The 26,730-nt window shown below is 39.4% G+C and overlaps 1 protein-coding gene across 7 annotated transcripts in view; it reads right to left on the bottom strand.

The window, feature by feature from the left end:
• CREBRF (CREB3 regulatory factor) overlaps window positions 1-26,730 on the bottom strand; it is a 44,757-nt gene that overhangs the window by 13,802 nt on the left and 4,225 nt on the right. For 3 of the 7 annotated variants that reach the window (XM_014550354.1, XM_014550356.1, XM_005879373.2), the window contains exons 1-6: window positions 14,220-14,407; window positions 11,996-12,121; window positions 9,884-10,973; window positions 3,636-3,830; window positions 2,016-2,205; window positions 616-689 (exon numbers count right to left, since the gene is read on the bottom strand). In XM_014550354.1, coding sequence (XP_014405840.1) covers window positions 616-689; window positions 2,016-2,205; window positions 3,636-3,830; window positions 9,884-10,973; window positions 11,996-12,121; window positions 14,220-14,228 — 1,684 coding nt within the window. In that variant the 5' untranslated portion in view covers window positions 14,229-14,407. Of the gene's footprint in view, window positions 1-390; window positions 457-615; window positions 690-2,015; window positions 2,206-3,635; window positions 3,831-9,759; window positions 10,974-11,106; window positions 11,144-11,995; window positions 12,122-14,219; window positions 14,408-26,730 lie in introns of those variants that run through there. The other 4 variants (XR_001364655.1, XM_014550355.1, XM_014550357.1 and 1 more) reach the window with 4 other exon arrangements.

The raw sequence follows: 26,730 nt of genomic DNA, 5'->3' as shown, positions 1-26,730 counted from the left end.
TCCCCTCCGCCCACAGGGGCCTCTTCCTATGAGTGGGATACTGTTATATTCCAGGATGCCTTAGAGATGATAATTTTCTACATGAGCCATGATGTGAAAGATTGGGAAGTACTGATCTAAACCAACGATTCCCAAAATACGCTAGGAACATGAAATTTACATGTTCAACATGTAAATTCCTGGGTACTCCTTGCACAGATTACAATTCAGAGGATCTGGGAAGAAGCCTAGGAATCTGTATTTCAACATGCACAGAGACAAATCCAATGTGCAATCAACCTCGTAAACCAGAGATCTAAACTATCCATTCAAAGACTAAAATAAACAATAGTCAATACATCTGGCTAACCCAGCAACACCACTATAAAAGAAAGAAATGACCATGCTCACAAGTAAATGAGCTCCTCAGGGCAGAGATGAGATCTGTCTGGGAAGCCCCAGATGGAGACACTCACGCTAGGACAGGAATGAGTAAGAAGAGCATGTAGCTTACTGAATGGATTAACAAAAAGGAGGCTGGGCAGAATACAGGGAAAGCAAATAACATAACCTAAGGAAAAGAGTGGTCAGCAAAGTAAGAGGAGGTTAATCAAATTCTTAAAGGTGTAGGTTTACCATATTCTGTGTTGAGGCCCCATAATTTCACTTTATTAGCTTCATACTGGGCTTTTTTCTTTAATCGACAAGCCCTGTGAAAGGAAGAAACAATTAATTCACTTTTTTTAAGTGAACATTCAGAATATACTTCTCTTTATTGCTGTCAGACATTTTCTAATAGTAACCAAAAACCACTGCCTAACAATAGTAACTCATTTACCAAAAACCCACAATATAATAATTTATCCGAACTGATTTTTAAAAAATTTTAAGCATATTCAAAAATAAAGCCCTCATAGATTGCTGGTGGGGATATAAAATAGGACATATAGCTACTTTGGGAAGTAGTAACTTCTAAAAAAATTTGCTTTATTACTTTGGAGATAACTACTTAGACAGTTTTTCTTATAAAATTATACACACACTCCTGGGTATTTACCCTGAAGAGATGAAAACTTATGTTCACACAAACACCTCTAAGTGAATGTTTGTGGTGGCTTTACTCACAATGGCCCCAAACTGTAAACAACCCAAACGTCCTTTAACTGGTGAACGGATAAACTGTAGTACATTCCTACAAAGGAATACTACTCAGCAATACAAAGGAACAAACTATTACTCCTCACAGCAACATGGATGAATCTCAAATGCATCATGTTGAACCAAAGAACTCAGTCAAAAGGCTATCTGCAGCATGACTCCATCTATATGACATTCTAGAAACTACAAACAAAACACAGATGGTGGTGGTGAGGGGTTAAGGGCGGGAGAAGGGTTAACAAAGGACCATGAGGACATTTTTGAAGGTGATGAAAATGTTTAATATCTTGATTGCGGTGGTGCTTATATGATCAGTCTGTTTGTCAAAACTCATAAAAGCGTACATGAAAAGGGATGAATTTTAATTACTACAAAATAAACAAAGCACGAGGCTATGATAAAAATTTTCATTGTTATACTAGACTTGTGCTCATTTACCTCTCCCCTTTAAAATCTTTTTCCATTAAGCATAAATAGTGCCTTTTACTTTCAAAGGAAAAATTATAATTCTCTTTTATAAAAGTTCATTTCTGAATAAATGGTTGAGGGTCACATGAGCTTCTACACAAGCTCGCTGCCAGGCTAGCCTCACCTCCTAGACCAGTGATGGCGAACCTTTTGAGCTCAGCGTGTCAGCATTTTGAAAAACCCTAACTTAACTCTGGTGCCGTGTCACATATAGAAATTTTTTGATATTTGCAACCACAGTAAAACAAAGACTTATATTTTTGATATTTATTTTACATATTTAAATGCCATTTAACAAAGAAAAATCAACCAAAAAAATGAGTTCGCGTGTCACCTCTGACACGCGTGTCATAGGTTCGCCATCACTGCCCTAGACTTCACTTACATGAATGAGCATGACCAGCACTGACCTGGAAGCCAGCTTGTTCTTTTCCTTCCTTGACCGCGGCCGGGCAGTTAAGGGGAGCTCACTGACTGGAGTCAGGTCACTGATGACTTTGTTCAGTTTCCGCAGCTCATTGCCGATCTGCAGCAGCTTTTTAGGGTTGGGAGTCAGGTCTTCTACGTCAGTTCTCCTTGACTTCTTTACTGCGTATTTTCCTACAGATGGTTTAAAAGAAGTTTAAGTTACACCATTTTATTTAACAAGAGATGCATTTTCTACAGCCATATTTTAAAACCGCATCTCCCTCACCCCCCTTTTCTTGCTCAGAAGTCTTGGCATGTTTCAGAAGTCTCAGAATGTTAGCACCCTCTGCTAGAACTGCTAGCCTTCTCTCTTTCCCACCTTGTGACGGCAAGAAATGGGGGTAATATGATGCAGCTCCAGCCTTTCCATTCCTCATTACCTCTAGGTTTCCAGCCCCAGTATGACAGATTCTTATTATTTGCATGATAGTAAAAAGCATCTCAAACTTTAGGACTGGAGTACAAGTTCACCTGCACACAAACATCAGGGCTAGGGTGTAATACCGTATATGGTCAGAAAAAGATTTTGGAGATTTTAGATCTTTGATGCTCTGACTGAACATGTGTCAAATATATAGAGTCTTGTGTTGGATTCAAAAGTCCATCAAGTAAAGGTTGCCTTTTTTGAAAGGTCTTCTTTGGTTAGTTTGGTATATAACTCATGGAAGAGTTATATGCCAAACGAGGGATGGCTCTGTCCTCAGAACCACGTACACCACACAACTTTCCTAGTCCTCTCCACATGCTTTCTGGACCTATTTACTGGTCCTGTCTTTTCACTGAGGTAGAAAAATTGATCTCAAGGCAAAAACTGGGTTTTTGTTCATTGAGAGACAGTGAAGTATAGACCTGGGTACCAGGGAAAATGAGGCACACATATACTTCTGATCCAATTCCAGTGTCAAAAATGCTTAGCAACTCAAGTCTGCAGCATGAGTGATTATTAAACTGTGTACTGAGCACCAAACTTACTAATGCCCTCCACTATGGGTTAATGTAAAAGGATGGAACAGATTTTGGATTAACATAAAAATAACATTTTTTGCAGAAGGAATTCTATTTAATTATATCGTCCTGGGTTCACAATTCGAAATTTGACCCAAGATTATAAACTTCTCTCAACCCTTATTTTCCACTCTTCTCTCTCCATTCCTTCTCATACAACTATTTTTCCTTTCTTTTCCTCCCCCTCCTCTTTCTCCCCACCACTGTGTGGATCCCAATCTCCCCATTTATATTAGGCCTCGAGACTGAATGAGAATGAAAATGAGTGCTGGAGCCTGTTCTCTTTCTTTCCAACCCTATGGTTTATATAGCAACTGTGACAGGCCAGAAATCAGCAATTCCCTAATCATTTCTTGGAAGTAACTAGACATGAAATCATTTTTGCACAGGCTTGCCTCCCTGTTTCGGTAATGGTGCTCAACCCTGGTAAAGCGATTTGTGCAAACACAGCAGCTCTACTGCTCCGCTCTCCAGTTTGCTAGGAAGGGTTGAACACCTACATACAATGATTAAACATGTAAAGTGACACAAAACCTTTGATCACAATACCCTCTTACCATGATGTAAGCCATTTTTCTGATACACATTACTTGGCAAGGTGTCTCGGTTCCATTCAGATGGCCTTAGCATCCTCTCTTGCTGTGATGGTGTGAGTTGTTCACTGTACTCCCAGAAGTACCTTCTCTTACCTCTCTTCCGAGAGGATACTGAAGTCATCTCCTTCAAGTCTTCCATGGAATCATTTTCATAGCCTTAAAAAAAAAAAAGCCCCCACCCCAATGTTTAAGTGCCACAGATTTCAATAAACCAATCAGGACAAACAAAAAGATCCTTCTATTTGTCACTTGATACATTTCCTTTCATCTGAAAACATCATTGCTTATCACTGGCATGTCAAAGATTATAAACCAGGTCTATAAAATAACTTTTCATATAGAATCTCTAACTCAAAATATTCAGACAGAGATACTATCCTCTTGGTGTTTCTCTTTGGTTTTCATACGTTGGTATATGACACTCTGTATCTTCACATAGGATTGAGAGAATAACGAAATACAGCTACAGAAATGTCAAAAGCCCCATGAGATAATGGTACTTAGCCACTATCCTGTGATCTTAAAATGTCTTCTTTTTAATATTAATGCCTCTGACACATGCCAACAGAAAGCTGTGTGCATTTCTGGGGTGATGTCGTACTAGGCAGAATCTTGTGCGGCAGCAGTGCCTCCCACCCCACCCCTTTTGTAAAAGCACACAAATGGCAGCTCTCACACAGGCTATTAAAAACGTATATGCCGTGCTCGCTTCGGCAGCACATGTACTAAAATTGGAACGATAAAGATAAGATTAGCATGGCCCCTGCGCAAGGATGACATGCAAATTCATGAAACTTTCCATATTAAAAACAAACAAACAAACATATATGCCTATTCTAATATTTTTACTGGAAACAATCTGCATTTACTTCATTTTTTAAGCAGTTGTTTTCCTTACTAACAGGAAATTTCAGAAAATACGTGATTCTGAGCTGCTGGGATAACTGGTCAGTCCCAATACAGGCTGACGCCTCAATCTCAGGTACCCTCAGAGAATGCCCACCGGGTATGTATTCCATGCACTAGGGCAGTGATGGCGAACCTTTTGAGCTCGGCGTGTCAGCATTTTGCAAAACCCTAACTTAACTCTGGTGCCGTGTCACATATAGAAATTTTTTGATATTTGCAACCATAGTAAAACAAAGACTTATATTTTTTATATTTATTTTATATATTTAAATGCCATTTAACAAAGAAAAATCAACCAAAAAAATGAGTTCACGTGTCACCTCTGACACGCGTGTCATAGGTTCACCATCACTGCACTAGGGCTAGGTACCTGGGGTAGTGGGGATGGGCCATGCACAGATGTCCACATCCTAAACCTAAGGTGGCCAGAAAAAAACTGGGCTGCACTGGCCAAGCAAAATGACCACTTTCCCTACTAAAAATGTGACTCCTCTGGAACTGATACTAAGAAAGTGATGACATCTGAGTGTTTGCAGGGGGGGGGGGGGGGGGTTAAATAATTTTTCCAGGTTTTATTCAGATTAAGAATTAAGAATATGATTCCATTTACATGACATTCTAGAAAAGGCAAAATTATAGGGACAAAGTGATTGCCAGGAGCTGGGGGTGGAGGGAAGGACTAACTATAAAGGAACATGAGAGAAACTGGGGGGGGGGGACAAATTCTTCTGTCTTGAGTGTGGTGATTACATTATGACATGCACTTTGTCAAAACTCACAGAAGTGTGCACAAAGGGAATGGATTTTACTGTGTGAAAATTATGCCTCAATACACATGACCTTTAAAAAGAGAATCAGTTGAAGAGCCAAATGATGTTGAGGCAACAGTCAGGACAAGTGCTGGACAGCATTAGAGTGCACCTGTGGTTCTTTAGAACAACATGGCAAGCAGTGGGACCGCAAACCTTAGGTTCTTCTTTAAGAAATAATGCACAAGTCCAGTGACACAATAATTTCTAGAAGTCCGATTTTTAAAAACTGTTATATAGCTTTGGCCTTTTTACTTGTGTGAATGCTTTGCTTCAAACGGAAGATTTTATCTTGTTCCCAGTTTTCCACGTAGCTTTGGAAAAGGTGCAATGGCCGCATTGTGCCACCTGAGATGGCCTTTTTAAAAAGGCCCTTGCCCAGGCCAACCAAAAATTACTGGCTCGCAGAGATTACCCTCATATGCCTGGGAACACCTAACACTGGCAGATGGACCAACCCAAACACTCCCATCTTCCCGCCAACATCAAGAACTGGTATTCCACATTTAAGTCTATTCCAGCCCCAAGCATCAGGCGAACATTTTTATATACAACTTCCTCAGGTGGTGGTGGTTACGTGCACTTGTGAGAGCTCACAGAAGTGTGGCCTGAAAGGGGTGAACCCATGTCCCCAACACTATATGATATGCTCCCTTAGCTAGCAACTTGTCCTTACATATTTCACTTACAGATACTTCATTTCAGCCTTATAAGAACCTGATAGGACAAGATTATTAGCCTCCTTTTCACAAAGAAACACTCATGGAGGGTTTAAATGACTGGGCAGAGCCTGGGACTGACTGAGGCCCCATAACTCAAGGAGTTTAGCTCCAGCTGAATGTCCCACTTTCCCTGTGCCTATCCAGTTAAAAGGTCTGAGTGGATTTTTTTTCATATACATTCCACATTAAATTCAGAGTCATGAAGATTTTTATTTCTTCTATCCCACCCAAATTAGTTACCAGTTTTACTTACTTTATATATGTTGTCTTTTTTTAAGTACTTAAAGGATCATCAGTTTTCTTTGACCTAATATTTTCACATTTTCTAATAGCATACACTGTAGTACAAATGTACACACATGTACACACACACACACACACACACAATGGACTTGGTAGCTAAAGTCATCCACCTTTTAATACAGAGACTACCATGATCCAGTAAAATGCAGAAATATTATATTCCCAGATCACTGGTCTAGCACTTAATGTTTTTAAATATCTCCCAAAACATGTTCTGAGAAACACTATTACTATAAGATATGCCTTCATACCCAAGTGAGTTCTATGGTCAAATAAGTTGTAAGAAACTCATCCTGCACCTCCCTCTTGCAAGTCACAGCACATAAATGTATTAGAAAACAGAAAGCCAAGACCGGTTTGGCTCAGTGGATAGAGCGTCAGTCTGCGGACTGAAAGGTCCCAGGTTCGATTCCGGTCAAGGGCATGTACCTGGGTTGCGGGCACATCCCCAGTAGGAGATGTGCAGGAGGCAGCTGATCGATGTTTCTCTCTCATCGATGTTTCTAATTCTCTATCTCTCTCCCTTCCTCTCTGTAAAAAATCAATAAAATATATTTAAAAAAAAAAAAGAAAACAGAAAATACAACAGTAAATAGATCCAGTCAACTCTGAGCTCCATGAAGACGAGGATCATGTCCATTCTGCTCACCTCTGTACAGCCAATGCCTAATACACACAGTGCCAGACACAAAAGGAGGCACTCAAACATTTCCCACGAGCCTTTCCCCCCCTTTTTTTTTTTCATTTAATGGGTCACCATACTGATCTCATTCCTTCCTGACATGATTATCAAAAGAAAGTAAAAAAGGATTATTTATTGCCTAAAATTCCAATCACACATCTTTGGTTAGTGAGGATTACTGCCATTAAGCTGGTAAAGTCGATCGTAAAAATGTTTAGTAGGGATTACAAAATAAACTCTCATTCTGGGGGCCCAAGTCTTAATCTTACCCCATGTAACTCCATGACCCCAAGCCATGTAGCCTGACCACAGAATAGGCTCTATTAAAACCTGGGAGCCAGTCCAGAGTCGGGACTGAAACTCCATTTACACCTCTGCTAGAGCTTTGTAGGCTTGGGCACTGTAGCAGCGGACTGCCAAGAACCAGCATCCAGGGAGCTAGTCACCACAAAAGGGCCTTTATAAACTGTCCGCTGCAAATTAAACCAATCAACCCACTCTAAAACTAGCACTCTGAAGAAACTATAACTATTCCCACTTTTCAGCTTCAAAGAATTCCTTCCTGCTTCTCACCAATAATTCACTTTTGCATCCCTAAAGTCGCTTGCTTAGCTCTTTCTTTCAAGAAACAGGGAAATTTTCATTAGCAAATATGAATAAAGCCCAGTTACAACCACAAAACTGTACTGACTTAAGAACATCATTCATTAACATTTGTGGGAACTAATAAGTGATACTAACCAAGGAGGTTGTACTTGAAGTCAACTGAGAGTGAGTGAATTCAATGCCATCCAAACACTCAGCACTGTGAAGCTGCACCAAGAGGAGAGCCAGCCCTAGCTCTGTTTTAAAGCAGCGCTGGTTGCTTCTTCACACCAGCAAGGAAATGCGGCCTAACTGGACAATACCACCTGTAACACCGGTTCCCCTGCCTTATCAGAGTCAAAGGCTGAGAAAATGGAAATGAGGGTCAATCTACCAAGTGCCTCTCTTCATGGACCCACTCAGCTCCCAACACAAAACCAAGTCAAAAGCTCAAGAATGCCGAAACCGGTTTGGCTCAGTGGATAGAGCGTCGGCCTGCGGACTGAAAGGTCCCAGGTTCGATTCCGGTCAAGGGCATGTACCTGGGTTGCGGGCACATCCCCCGTGGGAGATGTGCAGGAGGCAGCTGATCGATGTTTCTCTCTCATCGATGTTTCTAACTCTCTATCTCTCTCCCTTCCTCTCTGTAGAAAATCAATAAAAAATATATTAAAAAAAAAAAAAAAGCTCAAGAATGAATTTAAAGTGAAGTTAAAAGTCAAAGAAAAGAAAAGCTAAAACCAGAAGTGGGGCAGATAGCATAGCTCCTTGCCGGGTTGGGGGATTTACTCACTGATTTATCTATTCCTTTAAACACCAGCTGGCACTTCCTTTCTCCCACTTTCCATTTCCCTTAGTTACTACCTGTCTCCTGTTGGTCTCCCTTCCCCTACCCTCCTATCCTAATTCTAAACAATAGGGCTGACTGCCAGACTTGAGGACCACACTGGTCTTCCTATGGGAGGGAGCTGAGTAAACCACCAGCTACAAAGACAACTTCCCTTGAAATATTTCAAAGCAGATTTTATTAGTTTGTTGAAAAATTTTCCTGCTAAGGAGGAAAGACAATTGTTCTATCTAGACTATACAGAGTTCTACACTAAACCAAAGAAAAGGCAAAACCTCCTTTCCTCCACATTAAACTTAATGTACCTTTTCCTTAGTTGCAACCCCACACCCAAGTCAAACAACTTGGTTGTATCAAATACATCAAGCTAAGCATTTGTGTAATAGTAAGATTGCACTAAAAGGAGTCTTTCAGTAATAACAGTGCTTCAGTGCCTACAATATAGCTACTATGCCTTAAAAACCCTTCCAAAAATTAAATACCAATGTTTATACTGACTGCTGGCAATTCCAGCAATCATCATAACAAACGGAAAGGGATTTCTTTGACAATGTGTAAGGTTTTTTAATAACTTGATTTTTCACGTAGGCGTTACAATATCAACATTATTTCTGGAAAAAAAAATAACTTTTGCTTAAACTTGAAGATCTTCACTTCTTTGTGTATTAACTGTGTTCCACTTGGCAATGCCATTTTCATAAATAAACTGCACAAGCCAACAGCAGCAACAGCCCAAGCATGTAAATGCTGAAGTGGACCACTTCCCCACAGGTTTCACTTTCTCCCTCTATTTGTAAGCGCTCTATATAAATAAAACAGTCTCCTTCATGCTTATTCAATTAGAGCAGGTATTTTTCTTAAGTGGAAAAATACTGTGCAAACAAGAGATGCAGCAGATAAAGAAAAAGCTCTCTTTTACATTATTCACTCAGTAGGCTTTGTTGGTTATAGTCATGAGTAACATAAACCATCATCCCTTGGTTCCCCATTCTAGGGACTCCTAACTTACCTCAACAATAACAGAGGGACTGGTGCATAAAAAGCGAATATTTTTAAGCCAATCAATTCTTGGCATCTTTGCACAGCTGCTCAAGAGAATGATAAATCAGGTCACTTAGCATAAAATAAATTTAGAAGTAGCCCTCGAGGAATCAGCATATGAGCCACAATATGAGCAAAAGTGGTTATTTTAGAGCTGTCTGAATAGATAAAAAGCAATTACATATCTGAGCCAAGATATTAAGTCATTTAATCCTCACACTAAGACAAAGAAAGCATCCACAGCAAAACTTCCTATTTCCACATAAGAGGAAATGACAGGTCAGTCTGTAAGCCTCTAAGCATTACAATACCTGGTTCAGAGAAAGTGTCACTAATATCATCATCCTTGTCATCTTCATAATCTTCCTCCTCCTCCTCCTCTTCCTCCTCATTTTCAGAAAGTTCGTGCTCGCTGCCAAATCCTTCATCATGGTCCTCATCATCGACATCCTCCTCGTCGTCCTCCTCTTCTTCAGGGCTGCATTTGGTTGGCTGTTCACCCAAGTTGTCGGAGACAAAAAGGGAATAATTGTGCTCTTCTTTTTTCTGGGATGAATCTGAGACCGATGTGCTGGCAGAAAGGCTGCTACTCTCTCCTGCAGCAATGGCCCCAGGACCCTCCTGGGGCAGGGGACTGAGTAGTAGTTCCTGGGTTTCTTTAAAAGGCAAAGCTGGAGTGGCATGACCCTGGAGAGGCTCCGTCCCTTTCTTTTCTGGCCTCTTTGCTACCACCCCACAGTAGCAGGTGTTCTCCTTTGCTGCGTCTGCGTGAACCTGGCTCAGCGATGGCCGGCTCTGCTGCACTGGGTTGATCTTTACTTTTGCCTTTTTAACATAGTCTTTACATTCAACATGAAAGTTCACCTTCTCAGTATGATGCATGTTGGTCTTCACCATGATTTGTGTGCTTGAAGTGGGTTTACTGGCTTTTTGGACACAGTCTGACAAAGGGACCTCAGCTTGGAGAATCTTAGAAGAACACACAGGGGCGGCTGCTCTGCTTGCAAGCTTTTTACCAGGGAATGAAGAAGGCAAAGGATTCTGTTTGACACTGAAAAGTGAATCTGGGTAATACAGGGAATCAGAAACAGACTGCGAGTCTTCACTATTAAGCTGGGCCAAAGTTGGAGTTTTACTTATGACCTCTTCATCTTGGTAAGGGCTGGAAAAATCATCAAGACCCAAGTAATCCACTTCTTTTGTTCCCCAGATGTCACAGCTGGTTAGCTTGGTGTACTTTGTTAAGTCTTCACAGTATGTATCCCACTGCTCCCAGTTTGAGGTTAAAGTGCCCTCATTATCCAGGACATCTGTGAAAGACTCCAGATTTTCAATGTCTTTGCAGTCCTCCAAAGAAAGGAAGCTGTCTCTAGGATTCTGCTGGTAGTTCATCTCTCGATCCTGAGAAAGGTTTAAAAAATAACACACCACATTTTAGGAAAGAAATATTCACCTCCATCCACTTTCATATATCAAATTGATGAACAAGTGCTTGAACTCTGCTCTGTTTTATTTTAAGATAAAGGCTACTTACATGAAACTTTACCATTCCATATACGTAACATCATTTCCTTGGGCAAGAAAAAAAAAGAGGGAAAACATGTCCCTTGAGAGGTTGAAGTATGGTGCAAATATCAAGGCCTATTAAACTTTACTTTAAACACTCTTCCTGAAAAGAAGTTTATATTTCCTGATCTTTGACCTAGAAGGATAGTGGGACCTCCTTAGAAACAAGCTCGTTTACAAAGCAAATAGTAAAGACCTTACCTTCATCACAGAAGAATATGCCTTCTTAAATGAGAACTTAAAGTTAGAGGCAAAGAGCAATCCAAAGAGAGTTGGAACTCAGCCACAGAAAAAGAAGCTCTTTGAAGACCTTGTAACAACTTTTAGCCTTGCAAATAAAATACTCCTCATGAGTAGAGATGCAATTTTAAAATGTGATTAAGACTATGCAGCCATTACAAAGAATTCAGTTAAGCTCTAATGGACTAACATGAAAGGCTGCTTCGTCATATACTTTTATGTTAAAAAACAGATATTGCTTGGAATTGCTTTTTATCTCATATTCTGTGTGTGTATGCCACTTTTATGTTAAAAAACAGATATTGCTTGGAATTGCTACTTTTTATCTCATATTCTGTGTGTGTATGCTTTGCTCAATGTTACCATTTTTAAATTTCCCAGCTGAAAAGTCCTTTAGTATTTAGACATATTAAAGAAAGACTGCTTCCCATCCTCATCAAAAACCAGACTAAGGATATTCAGAAAACCATTCCTCTTACTATTTTCAATGGGCTCATACATCCTTCTAAAATTACTAGACTGACAATCACAAGAATCAAATTTGGCCTTTCTAAGTAAAAATCTCTACCACAACACTTTTTACCACAAATCAAAGAATACAAGCAAATGTTACTTACCAGTTCATACATGAAATCTGGATCTGAACTGTTTGCTAAGAGATCTGTGCTCATTAGAGTCTGTTCCGAAAAAGTGTGGCTTCGAAAGGCATCCCCAAAAGGCGGATCCATTCCGCTTACACTAGGCTACAACAGAGAGGTTTTAATTTTAGAACATGAAAGACTACTCAAGACCAATTTATTGCAAATTTGCCCCATCCCCACACCTACTATTTTCAGAAAACAATTGTTTCTCCTACTGTTTAGTAGTACATCTAAGACATTTAATTAGCATTTAACTGTGGGCTTATATTAGGAAAATAACTAAATGCATAAAACCAAAAAAAAAAAAAAAGAAATGAGTGCCAATTGTTCTTGTGGGCTTATATTAGGAAAATAACTAAATGCATAAAAACAAAAAACAGAAAGAAATGAGTGCCAATTGTTCCTAATACTTAACCTCTAAAAACTAAAGCTTATTTAGCCACCAGTCAGCATACAGTACCTAATGAATACTTTCATTAGGCTATAAATATTCTTCAAATCCATCTCTAATTACTAACTCTCTGTACTAACTCCCTGAAGAGGAGAACTGCCATTTCCTGGGGTCTATGGAGGTAGCGGGTCAGTCTAACTCTATACTCCTAAGTGAGTCCTCAAAACAAGCTCGAAGAGAACTTGGGTATCTCTAGTCAACAAATGCCTCCAGGAACATGATGGAGATACAATTAGCCAAATATCCAAAATCCCTGGGTGAGACCAGTAACTGGGAGCTCAGTAGCTTTAATCCTGACTCCTGAAAAGGATACAATTCATCCTATAATAAATAAGAAAGGGAAAAAAGCCTCAGCACCCAGAGTTAATCCATCCTCCTTTTCCATTTCAACATCTCTATAAATCACTCTAGAGTAAAGGCGGGCCTCACACGCCTAAATTGGTCCAAACAAGTAAAAAGCCTCCCTCTGAAATTGAATTTGCATGAAGGGAGAGGATGGGGAAAAATAAAAATTCCCTCTTTGCCTTTTTGTTCTTCTTCAGCAAGTTTCTGCTGAAACTTTAAAAAATTATTAGTCTATCTGTTTACATTTTTGTATACATATACCTTTATACACTATCATACATACTCTCTCATCATGTTTTCCTTCATTGGAACATCCCACCCCATTCTTTTCTTTCTCTGATTTTCCCCAACCCTACCAGACTGCAAACTCAAAATAAGTGTCTTATAGTTCTAAATTCAAGTATTTGATAAACAGCAAATTAAAACTTGAATGGGAAAGAACTCTGAATGAGTATGTGTGGTCCACTTGGCAGGGAGGTTGGGGTGGAGGCAGGCCGCTGGCCTTTTTAACATCAGCCAGCAAATCCCATTCTCTGCCTCTGCTGCCTGCCTCCGAGTCACTGCACAGTCACAGCAAGTTTCTGACTTCCTTCGCTCAGGGCATAGTTCTGCCTGGCCTCACATAAAGCCACCTAAGCACCCGGGCCCTCTCATTATTTTTAGATCTCTCCCCAGCACTGAACACAAAGAGGGGAGAGGGTAAAAGATAATGACAGGAGGAAGGGAAGAAGTTGTATATGCAGAGTGGGGACTAACAGGGCTTCATTTATTGTTTCAGTGATTGCCTGAAACCAGAATTGATGAATTCAAAGTAGTAATATAAATGGATATAATCACTCTTAAACATGTTTTGTGGGAGGTGGGCAAAAGTAGACTTACAGTTGTTTGGAAAATAGAGTAAATAATACAAGAATAAACTTTTGCATACTCACAACTGTAGACCTACTTTTACCTACACCTGTATATATGTGTGTGGGGGTGTATGTGTATGAAAGACATACACAATTTCCTCTTACTTTTAAATTCAACAGGCATGAATGGAAAGGAACAATTGTGAAGTAGAAGACAGAAAGAATAAAATAGGCTTTTGGTGGCAGGTTAATTTTCAGGGGAGTTGGTTTAGCTCCCATAAAGCCAGCAGATCTGTACACCTTTCTCACTAAATTTCCATTCACCGAATTCCCTGTGCCACGCTCATTATTTAAAGCTATATAGCAAAGCAGAAAATAGAAGCAGCAATAGAAAAAAGTTCGTATCTTCAAAACTAGCTGAAATCAGAAGGAAACTGTCTTAAAAAGATAGCGTGTCAAGTTGTGTTACGAATTGGAGAACTTACAGAAGCAATGACATGGACTTTCTGCCATGGGGAAACAGAAAACCCTACACTTGCTCTAGATGATTTACCTGAGGCATTTCCAAGCCCAGATCCTGTAAGTCCGATCCCAAACTTCTTTTTTTTCTTGTTTGTAAATTCCTTTCCAGCTTTACTTTTAATTTCAGGATCGAAGATGATTTTCACAATCAACGGCAGGTCTCCCTGGAGTGCCTTCAGTTCAGCTGCTGAGATCCCTGCTTTTCTTTTCTGCACGAATCTGTCAAACAGCAACACACAGCAACTTCACTGAGCACCATTAAAAAACAAGCTGACCTTTCAAAACGACCTTAACAAAGAACACTTTAAAGAAGTAAGTCTTGTGGTTGCAATATCAAGAATTTGGTCCTTTCTTAGTACCAACTATTCTGAAATTCACCATTCCTTCCTTTATTTGTTCTAAAATGGAATTGGTCATTAACAACTAGTGACATTAAAAAAATTCTTAAAATATTAACATAGGCTGGTTTTTCTTGTGATACAAAAGATGTACTATACTTAATGTTAAAGTAAAGCTCCCACTCACTTTCTCTTCCGTATGAGAAAATATCCTGCAACATTTAATTTCATCTCTTGTATAATCATTTTTATTTCCTGGCTCTTCATTGGGCTCTCCCCTCTGGTGGGTTGGCATTCTGAGCTACTGTTCTAGCCTAAGAAACACCATCAAGTGCCCAGCCTGGGCCTAGAAAGACAATTAGTTATGCATCTCAATCCAGTGCTGCAGTCTAAGTGGACTGACTGATCCCTGCTCCTGCCAAAGGCTAATTCTGGCCCAGCTTCTCCTTATGTGGCCTCATGGTTGGTCCTACTGCTGATATGTATTCTCAGTCCTCACTCTTCCCCTGGTTCCTGTGAGAAAGAGGTCAGTTGCATTATCTAGAACTATTACTTAGACCCCCAAAAGGCATATAATTCAAGTGAGGCATTCCACAAAGTGGACTAGTGTAATCCTGGTCTACAACCTGGATCTGAGAGAAAAGTCTGATACTCTGTAAAACCTGAAACTTAACCTTCCTAGCAAGGGTCGAAGACTTAAGAAGAGATTGAGTTGTATTCAACATATATTTATTAGCATCTACTAAAGACAACATCTATCAATAGCTTGGTTTATCAGGGAAACACTGGATTAAAAAAGGGCTAAATGCTAGTTGTAGCTTTCACTTGCAAACTTTACAACACTGAATAGATCAATCTTTCTAAGCCTCATTTTTCATCTCTCTGGCTACTGAATTTTCTATGCCATAATACTTTCATACAAATACAAGTATTTATTTAAAATTGTACTTAAACACTTGGCCTCAAAGAAAACTTCAGTCAATGCAGTTGGCAAAAAAGACCACTTGTTTGGGAGACAGGAGACCTGGATTCCAATTTTGATCCCATACTTAAAACTAAACAGACTTAGGAATTAGAACTTAAATTTTTGTTTTAGCTCACAGACTGAGGAATTATAATTATTCTCCCTTAACATATAATAGGGATGTTATGAGAATTAAATGAGATATTAAATTAGGATGTAGTAATAAAATAAATCTAAAAGATGATTATTATCAATAGGTATATTATGCCAATGATTTCTTTTGTCCCACAGCTAATCCAGCTCAGAAACTCAACATCTGTGATAGCTACGGCAAGCAAGGCTGAATGTATTAAAGACACCCATTCCCAAGAGAGGGCATCCACTATGTAAAGGGTTGAGCTCATTCACCTGGGATACATCAAGGTCCTTAGTTGCCTCTCTCCTAGTCTCTCAGGTAGCAGCAAACAGGATGAGGGGGAAAGGCCAACTCTACCCCAAGCAGTAGAACCTCTTTTCAGTGATAAACTCTTATAATAAATCTCTAAAACTAATGACCCAAGTTCACAACAAATTATCCTCATCCCCAAAGTTTTGCACCCATTTCCCAGAAATGCTTGGTACCCTTCCAAATATGTACTGAGAAACAACATGAAGAACAAAATCTCCCACCCAAAAGTGAACGGGGACAAAAAAAGGCTTCTACAGCAATTACCATTATACAGAAAAAAGCCTCTATAGCAGTGGTTCTCAACCTTCTGGCCCTTTAAATACAGTTCCTCATGTTGTGACCCAACCATAAAATTATTTTCGTTGCTACTTCATAACTGTAATGTTGCTACTGTTATGAATTGTAATGTAAATATCTGATATGCAGGATGGTCTTAGGCGACCCTGTGAAAGGGTCGTTCAACTGCCAAAGGGGTCGCGACCCACAGGTTGAGAACCGCTGCTCTATAGTAATTACCATTACACAGACTTTTCCATAACGACACAAAACTAACTCCTATACCAGGAAGCCAGATATAAAGGGTACATTAATACTAAGATGGTGGAGTGACACTGAGGAGGAAGGTATAGTAACTTGCTTTTCGGGATGCCTTCACACGTCATTGGGCTCAAGAAAATCCCTATTTTACTCAAGGCTTTAATATAAAAAGCAGTAGTCTTAATATGTGACCTAAGGAATAATTGTTCCAAGGAATGTCAGATGTTTATTCAACAGAAGGGTTGTATTGGAAAACACCATACTAAACAAAACTGTTATATTGCCTTTATGCAGGACTTCCTGAAAATTTTAGGGTGCTGGGTGCTAATGCACGTTATAAATCACCAATAGGTGAATAGAACAGATTCGATGTCCCAAACTTATTTGATAATAAAATCCTCCAGTCTATCCTCAAGCTGAACTCAAGACTAGTGTTTCTTTAAAAAAAAAATTGGGGAAAGACTTAAATTAATTCCCCTTACTTCTTTTATTCACAGCTCTGTCTCACCAGTTCCCAGTACAGGTTTGTTTTTCAAGGAAGAGAAGATTGTGATCCATTAGAAATAATATTTACCAACAGATTTTCTATGCCAGGACTCATTCAAAGCTATTCAACAACAGCTCCTTGGTGCAAGAAGAATATTCTGGTAACGAGACTAGCTCTCTGAAGCAATGAAATGGGCAAATGATTGATTTATGAGCAGCAATGGTACCACTTGGACACCCAGAGCTTCCATCTTTTTCATTAATAGCCCTTCCACCAGGTCCTACTCTAGATTTTTTTGATTCTCCATTTGAAGATACATTAAGGCTTATATGTACATCAGGCAAGGAGGCAAAAGGTAAAGTAAGGTTTTAAGTAAAGTCAAAGGACTTCTTACAAAAGCTCCTCCCTGGGACTGCGCAAACCACTAATCCAATCTTTAAAAGCCAAACCCAAAAGCTGCCTGGCATGCCCCAGGAAGTTCACACATATCCAAGAGCTCCTAAATTATTCCCCTTCTGAATCTGAGAGTTTCAGCTGATCCCTGACCATCCACATAGAGAAAAAAGTTTGACACCAAGCTCTTTGTAAATGAAAATGTCTTATGAATAAGCAGATACTGTCTAGGATGGCCAACATCTCCCTGCGCCCCTCTTAGAGGGCACTGGCTTAGGCCACTGTTCCCTTTAGTAACTTGAGGTAACTGGATCCTCACAATGGCAAACAGCACTCTGAGTCATCCAACATTCATCAGAGTAGATGCTCAAAAATTTCTGACACACCCATTAGAATGGCTATTAGAAGGAAGGAAGGAAGGAAGGAAGGAAGGAAAGGAAGGAAGGAAGGAAGGAAGGAAGGAAGGAAGGAAGGAAGGAAGGAAGGAAATAAAGAACAAGTGTTGGTGAGGACATGGAAAAATCGGGAACCTTGTGCGAGTTGCTGGTGGGAATGTAAAATGGTACAGCTGGGAAACAGTTTAGCAGCTCCTCATAAAGTAATTCCACATCTGGATATATACCCAAAGGAACTGAAAGTAGGGATTCAAACAGGTATATGTCCACAGCAGCAATATTCACAATAGCCAAAAGGCGGAAACAACCCTAGTGGCCATCAACAGATGGACAGATAAACAAAATGTGGTCCACACATACAAAACATTACTCAGCCATAAAAAGGAATGGAATGCTGATACATACTATATCATGGATGAACCTTGAAAACATTATGCCAAGTAAAATAAACCAGATACAAAAGGACAAATATTATATGATTCCAATTATATGGGGTACCAGAATAGGCAAATTCAGAAAGCTAGAAAGTAGAATAGAGGTTACCAGAGGCTGTTTGGGATGATGATAATGTTCTGGAAATAGATAGTGGTGATAGTTACACAAGATTGTCAATGTACTTAATGCCACTAAATTGTACACTTCAAAATGGTTTAAATGGCAGGATTTGTTTAATTTACCAAAATGAACCATCGACAGATTGACTGCTTCCTGCGCACCCCCTACTAGGGATCAAGTCCACAAGCCGGGCATGTACCCTGACTAGGAATCTAACCAGTAACTTTTTGGTGCACGGGATGATGCCCAACCAACTGAGCCACACCGGCCAGGGCTAAATTTTTTTTGAGGTAAGAAATGCCGACACATTTACACTGTTATATGATTCATATACCATGGTTTATTTTGATCTTTTATAATCTTTGCTGGTTTATGCTCATCATTTCTTTCATGTCGGCAGAGTTCTTGGATTCTTTCTTTGTTGTCTTTAAACTGTGCCAGATTCAAAATTCTAAGAGATGATAACTGTTCTGACCCCAATTTAAATAAATTATTTGAAGCTTAATCCCCAAGTACAGTTGAAAGAAAGGGAAGAAAGCGGAGGGAAGGGGTGAGAGAGGCGGACAAAGGAAGAACCACTGACTGGGTAATCTAAAGGTTTCCACAATATGTATACCACATGAGATTCCCTTGTTTGACAAGAAAGACAGTTATTCATTTGCCCAAGCTCTTTCACAGACCAGGACCCATCAACCACATAGTCCATCCATTCCGCTATACTCCATATGGCCCATTCAGTAATTCCTTTCCTTTTGAAAACGATCCAGCAAAAGTTGAACCAAACAGTCCTTCCGATGTTTACTAAATCAAGCCACTACCTGTTTTATGGTGCAGCAGCAATGAGAGATCTCCAAATCTCTAAACCACTGAGGAAGCGGAGGCTGCCTGTGCAAGGAGCACACTGGAGGAAAGGTGGGGGTTTGGCTCTCCCTTTATTATGTAATATAAACCCTGTGACTATGCCCTGGCCGGTTTGGCTCAGTGGGTTGAGGGTCGGCCTGCGGACTGAAGAATCCCAGATTCCATTCCGGTCAAGGGCAAATGCCTGGGTTGCAGAATCAATCCCCAGTAGGGGGCGTGGGGCGTGCAGGAGGCAGCTGATCAATGATTCTCTCTCAACATTGATGTTTCTATTTCTCTCTCATTTTTCCTTCCTCTCTGAAATCAATAAAAAAAAAATTTTAAGAATAATAATAAAAATAAATAAATCCTATGACTACAACTGCAGGCGAAGAGGGATTCTCTATCCTTCAACAGCAGTTCTCTGAACTCCAAATTTTATAAAGCAGGCAAGTAAACTTCAAGTGAGATGGTTATAGTTTATGTCAGGAATTATTAGCACAAAACCTGCATTATTTATTTTCCAAATCCTGAGGCTGTTGGTCTTTAAGGAGGGAAAGTAGGGGAAAGAGGTAAGGAAAGAAGGAGAAGACATATCTTTCCCCTCAGATTGAGTGAGGAAAGAGCATTTTCCTAGCCAAGGAGTACTTACGATGTGAGCCTCCACCATACTACCTAGTGGACTCTGTCTCTGGGTCAATCCAAAGTCTCCTTTTATGCTCACATTCTGAGAGTTTAAAAAATATGGGGCTTGAATTTGTTTTGCCACAAAAACTTAGTTAAACTAAGTAATTTTACTGAGAATCCTAAGGAGCTAAGACACTAAATCTCAAATGTGATCTCTCCTTGGAATGCGGTTTTGGAGGAAGACACAAGACCTCTCAGAATTTTATTTGATTCCTTTCCAAAGGCTTTGCCCAACTTTAATCTTTGGGCTACAGAGGTAACATATGGAAGCTTGGTTAAAATGCTTTGGGAAAGACCATGAAAGCAGGGCTTCTGGAAGAGCTACTTTTTATTCTGAAAACTATCGACTATAAGATATTAGGGGCTTTCTGAAGCCTTGATACCTGTCAATTAAGTTGTTCAAGAGTATAAGAATAAAAGCATGGGACAGTTTTAGACAGAACCAAAGAATGCATTTCTAACCCCAGCCACACTTGGTTACCTCTGGCAACAAAATATTCACAAATTTATATTGTTTATAGATTACTAAGGCACACTGCTATACCCTGTCATTTCATATTTGGCGAAGTAGAGTAAGTATTAGCATCATTACCATCCCCCACCCTCTGTCTAACCATTTTTATATTAATAAAAAAGATCAGCAAGGAAAAGAGATTTGCCCAAGGTCATTCAGTAAATGGATGCCTCTGTGCAAGCCTATCATCATAGAGACCATCTCTACTCTCAGTGTCTCAAAGATCCTATCTAGAGGACACCCAAATCTACATCTTCATCTTAAACACCCAAGTGCAGCCTGGCTGGTATGGCTCAGTGGTTGAGCGTTGACCCATGAACCGGTCACAAGATCAATTCCGGTCAGGGCACATGCCTGGGTTGCGGGCTCAATCCTTGGTAGGGGGCATGCAGGAGGCAGCCACTCAATGTTTCTCTGTCATCTATCTCTCTATTCCTCTCCCTTCCCCTCTCTCTCTAAAAATAAACAAAAACATATTTTAAAAATAGTTAAACACCCAAGTGCACAAACCCTGCCATCTGAGATCCAGGTACTTCCATGTTCATTCACATCCCATACCACAGACACAACATGCTACCTCCCCATACAAACATTCCTGTTCTGTCAATAGTACCATCATTCTCAGCCATCCAGGCATGGAACACGGATCTCAGCCTTGACTTTTTCTTCCTCCTCCTCCTCACTCACTGTGTTAAATCATGCCAGTTCTCTTGTAGCAAGAATACACGTATGTTTCCCTTGGCCATTCCCACTTTCTCAACACTTACTTGCCTCCTCATTTTATATTTACTAATCCAATATTTGACCTATATAACTTCCTGCCTTCAGCCTCCCCCTCTTTTCAGTTATGTCCCATTATAAAATTATTCTTCCTAAACTAACACATCATGTTAGCACTGTGCTCATGTTTTCAGCAACTCTCAAACATCTCTTGGATAATGTTCAAGATACTCAGACACAATGAAACTATCTTTCCAGCCCCATCTTCTACTACTCTTCTATCAATATAACACTAATATTTATTTGATCTTATAATTTCCACCAAATCCTTGAGGTACTTAAAATCCCACTTCATTAAGGATTTCTAACAATGAGACTCTGGCCTTTCATGCTTTTTTTTTTTTTTATGTTTTCCCTATTCTTCCTCTACCAGATTGTAAAATCTTTCCTGACCATTATATTTCATGTATGTTTCACTACAATGCCAAAAGCAATGCCTTGCCCAGACAAAAGCTGACTGACAAGAAATAGGAAATCCCCAAGATCATAGGTCCTTCTGGATAAGGAGGTTCGATGATCTTCATATACAAAGACATTGCAAATAAGTCAGTCATTCAATATATGTTTACTGAACATCTTTTATGTGCTCTGAAGTATCTAATAAGTAGCTTGTTAATTTGAGGCTTCAAACATTGTAGTATCATATATTAAATATATTTTAAATTGTACCCCTTAGTTTTCTTTTAAATTTCCAGAGAGAGTGCTATTAGAATTTCAATTTTAAAGACCTGAGATAATTCTTGTCTAGGGAGGAGAGGGCAGAGGAAGGAAGAAGATTAAAACTTATGGAATCCACAAGTTACACTCTATCCCTCCCCAACTCTCCCTTTCTCCCCCGCCCCCCACACAGATTTTTAAAATTAAAACAAAATAGTCAATGCAGGTGAAGACTGGAGCTTTATAGAATCATTTTGTTTTAGGAGCTGTTTTGCAGAAATCTACAAAATGTAAAAAGGAAACAATACAATGAAAGTCAGCAGCATAGAAAGACAATGGTGCAGGTGGGAACTCATTTGAGCCATACAGCAAGATTCCGTGGAAATACCCATCACAGGACAACCTGGATGTACCCTAACAACCTCAGTACTCATGTTAGCAAGGATCTGGGCTCTTCCTCAAGATGTACTGTCTCCTTTCTTAGATCTGAACTTTTCAAAAGTAGCATGAATATAGACTAGAGACAATTTGAAATTCCCTTAAAATTCCCCCCTATTCTGTGAAATGGGCTATACCACCAGCCAAGACTATAGAACAGCTGATACAGAGGTTATGGGCTGGGGACACAAAGAGATTGCTAATATAGTTTTAAAATCATTTCTTTCAACACTGAGAAAAGCTGGCTGCCTCTTTGACTCTAATACTCCTAAAAGGCTTGTTCAGTGAGAAGAAAATTCTAGATTCAAGATAGAAGGTTCTCCTTTGTAACTGAATATTTGGAACTGATTCTCGCCTTCTTTTATTTGTAAATACAAGAATTCCACTTCTTTCTTTGCAGGGATACTGTGATTCATGATATTGTGTAAAGTATCTAGCCCTGGCACAAAAAAAGACAATAAATGACGGCTGTTTTTTATTCTCAGAATTCTTCCTTGGAATAAGGTGTTCTGGGATGTTGCTGCTACTGACAGTATAAATCCAAACTCAACTCAGAATTCTAGGTTATCTAAATTCCAAACTTTATCACAAAAACCCAACCACCTGGAACGAGGGTGAATAAGGGACATGCAGGCAACACAGGTCATTTAACACCCAGCTTTAAACGGGTGAATGTCAATTATGCTGGTTTAATCAGCAAAAGATCTTTGGGTTCACAGAGCAATTAATTCATAAAGCTGCAAACTAGTCATCTCTGTACACAATAAAGAACCGGCAGATACGTTACAAGGGGAAAGGGCTTCTCCGGAGAGATTATTGTTATTACTGTTCAAACAATCTTTTTTTTATAGTTACACGGCTTCACTAGAGATACTGGGCAACTCGAGAGAATGCACTTATACAAAATTTATCTTTATACCCATAACAGCTTACACAGTTTCTAATAGACACACGCACACAGTTTAATGTATACCATATTTGTCTCAATAGGGTTCTGAGTAAGTCAAACAAAGGTGGCTGACTAGCCCAAATGCTGGGAAAACATAGCTTGGAATAGAATCAACAGCTATCAGAGAAGTACAAAGTGTAACAAGAACCTGGTCCCACTCTCCCACCAGGCACTCAGAATTCTTATATCCCTCCAATCTAAGGAAATAATAAAATTCACTTATAGTAATTTGTTAGTTTTCAAGTTGGAAGTTTGGACAACCAGCAAATTATGATGCTAATCTATAAAACAAAGGTAACACAATCCTAACAAGTTCAAGTTCATTCTACTAGAAGTATGCACATTTTAAAACAAAACACAAAATTAGCTGAAGATTTAAAGCAAAAGTCTCAAACTGTCCTGCAGCCACAAATCAATGCCTACATATGGATTTTTGTTCAAGTCACACATTAGTGCTTCCAAAACATTACATTTTAACTGCCAGTACTTAAACTGGAAATTTCATATAAAATTTCTAAATCCTATTATCAAATGCCACTCTCTTAGGGAGAAAGAAATTAGACCTGATAACATTGGGTACATATTCCTGGCAAGATCACTTGAACTGAATCTCTTGCACTTAAGTCCGTTATTCGTTTAACTGGCCTGTGTTCTCCAACTGTTCCAATCTCCACCCAGTTCCATTTTACAAATGGGGAATTTAAGTTTAGAGATTCTCAAAACCAGAGCTAGCAAAAAGCCCCTTTGTGATTATAGCTAACTCCAGGACTTTCACTCTTACCTCCAAATAAAAGGTAGTTAATGTTAAAAAAAGGTATTTAAAAAACTACACATGAATGTTTACCACAGCTTTATTCACAATAGCCCACAATCTGGAAGCAACCCAAACATCCATTGACTGGTAAATGGATAAACAAATTGTGGCACATCCATACAATAACAAGTACTCAACTGATACTCAAAACAACATGAATAAATCTCACAAACATCCTGTTAAGTAAAAGCAGACTCAACAAACAACAATTTTGTGACTGCATTTATATGAAATTCCAGAAAAGACAAAACTATAGAGATAGACAGTAATTCAGTACTTGGGGTCGGGGTGAAGGGGGCATGAGGGAACTTTCTGTGGTGATGGAAATGTTCCATCCTGACTGTAGAGGTGGTTAGATGACTGACTGCATACATTTATCAAAACTAAAAACTGGGTGAATTTTATTTTATGTAAATTATACTTCAATAAAGCTGATTTTTAAAAGAGATATTTAGAAAATACTTTAAAATTACAGAGAAGAGTACTACCATCTCGACCTGGGAAAGTTGAGGAAAGCTTTGGGAAAAGGTGAGGTTTGAATTGGATCTCATCACAGTAACAACTTTACGGTGCAAAAGAAGTAGAAAATAGCATGTAAGTAGTCATATTCTGCACTGTAGCCTATGAGAAGTAGTATCTCTGAATACACAGGAAAATGCTTCACAAAAGGAAATTCATAGAGATGGATAATTAGTACTTGGATAGGTATCAAAGACAAGTTGAACTTACAAGATTTCCCAAGAGGGAGTCAACTCAGATATATATTGCTGTTCATATGCAATATAAGCAGACAGTGTGAAAGAATTTTTTTTTTTTTTTTAATAAAGCAAAATGAAAGAAAAAGTCAAACAAGCAAGTGAAAGGGAGGCAAGAAATGCACTAGGTCAGAATCAAAGGTACGTTGATACTGACACAGATTAGAAGAGAGAAGAGAGGTAGGTACATCAGACCTTGATAAGAGACTAAAAGTAAAACTAAAAACTAGGAAAAAAAGAGACCAACCAACCAAAGCAGAGCTACAGAGGAGAGACCAGAGACCTGACAGCAGGCCCAGGAGAATGAGGACAAGGGGAAGGCGAGAAAGTTCTTCTCTCCTAAATCTCACAAAGTAGTCACCTCCTCTTCCATCTGCTTCCCACCTCCATCCCTTCCTTAGGTGAAGCCCTCTCATTCCTAACCCCATCCCACACCTCCTGTACATCGTTCATACCTCCTTGCCTGCACTAGAATGCTTCCGTCACTGATCTTCAAACCCCAGTTCCTATGCTGCCTTTTCTGTGAAGCTTTTCCAACTTTCCCATGCAGAGTTCGTAGTCCCTCTTCTTTATTTTCAGAATATGTTGTTCTAAATATTATCACAATGTTGAACTGCAATGTCTGTCTCCTCCCGCTGCTAGTCCACGAGCAACTCCAACTGAAGATTCAATAGTGAGAACAAAAACCCTTACTAAAAAGCAGTTCAAAATCTGTAAAGTTCCTCACCTTATACAACTCAAGTAGGACGCTAGAAGCCTTGCTGTTGGAAGGGATTCTACAGTGAATTGTTTGAACAAGAGCGCATCTGCCCTACCTTTCTTAAAGTTTGATTTCTGTAATGCTTTAAGTTTCTCAGTGAATGGCACACATAACAGAGAACAAACAAAGCAAACTGTATCAGGAAGGACAGATAGCAGTCAAAGAAGGAATTTCCTCTATGAATGAAAGGAGCTCCTTAAACTCTCAGACAGAAGATCTTACTGAAGAAAATAAATGTACAAGAATGTGAAGAAAACGGGAGCAGGACAAGAAGTCAGCAAGCTCCTGAAGCTTCCATGGGAAACTTAAAGTCAACAATTCCCAAAGATAAACAAGCAACAACATGACTTTGTAACAAAAGATGGGAAGGTGGTTTTGGTGCTAAAGGGACAGAATGATGGGAAGAGCAGAGTTGAATTAGCAGGGAGATGACTAAGTTAGAAAGCTGTTTAGGGAGCACAGCTTCAATACATCCAGATTTTAGAAGGAAGGTCATGAACTGGTGAAAAGGCAAACAGGGCTTGGCTGGAGATGGAATGGGTAGCAGTCACAAAGTACCACTGAAGTCACCTGCATCAAACTCCAGTCCTCACCACAGCGGTGAATCAGAATTAACAAGAATGATTTTACAGTACTAACAGGCAAGAGTCTCTGATATATAGATGAACAATAACCCCAAACCTCTAAGAAATGCGATTCTGCTCATATTTGCCAAACACCCGGAGAACCAGTGTGCCAAGAGCTAAAGACAACTCCAAAGGACAAAAGACAAGGTTTTTTGTGCCTGGAAGGAGTATTCAACAAGTCTAACTAATGGAATTACACTGAAAAAAGTTAGCAAAAGAATTCAAGGAATTTTTAGATATCATCAAAATAGCTTCTATGTAAACCTTCTTAAAAGAAAGGGCCAAAATGTAGCAGGATACAAAATTAATGCCAAGAAATCTATGGCATTTCTCTACACCAATAATGAACTTACATAAAGGGAGACTAAAAACAATCCCATTTACCATCGCACCAAAAAAATTAAGATACCTAGGAATAAACTTGACTAAGGAGATAAAAGACCTGTACGCGGAAAACTACAAGACACTGAAAAAGGAGACAGAGGAAGACATAAACAGATGGAAGAACATACCGTGTTCATGGATTGGTAGAATCAACATCATCAAGATGTCCATACTACCCAAAGCAATCTATAGATTCAATGCACTCCCCATTAAAATACCAA

The sequence above is a fragment of the Myotis brandtii genome, unplaced genomic scaffold, assembly GCF_000412655.1.
Source record: "Myotis brandtii unplaced genomic scaffold, ASM41265v1 scaffold6, whole genome shotgun sequence".
NCBI lineage: Eukaryota > Metazoa > Chordata > Mammalia > Chiroptera > Vespertilionidae > Myotis > Myotis brandtii.
Note: the sequence above shows the minus strand (reverse complement) of the source record. Positions and strands in the feature narration are given on the sequence as shown.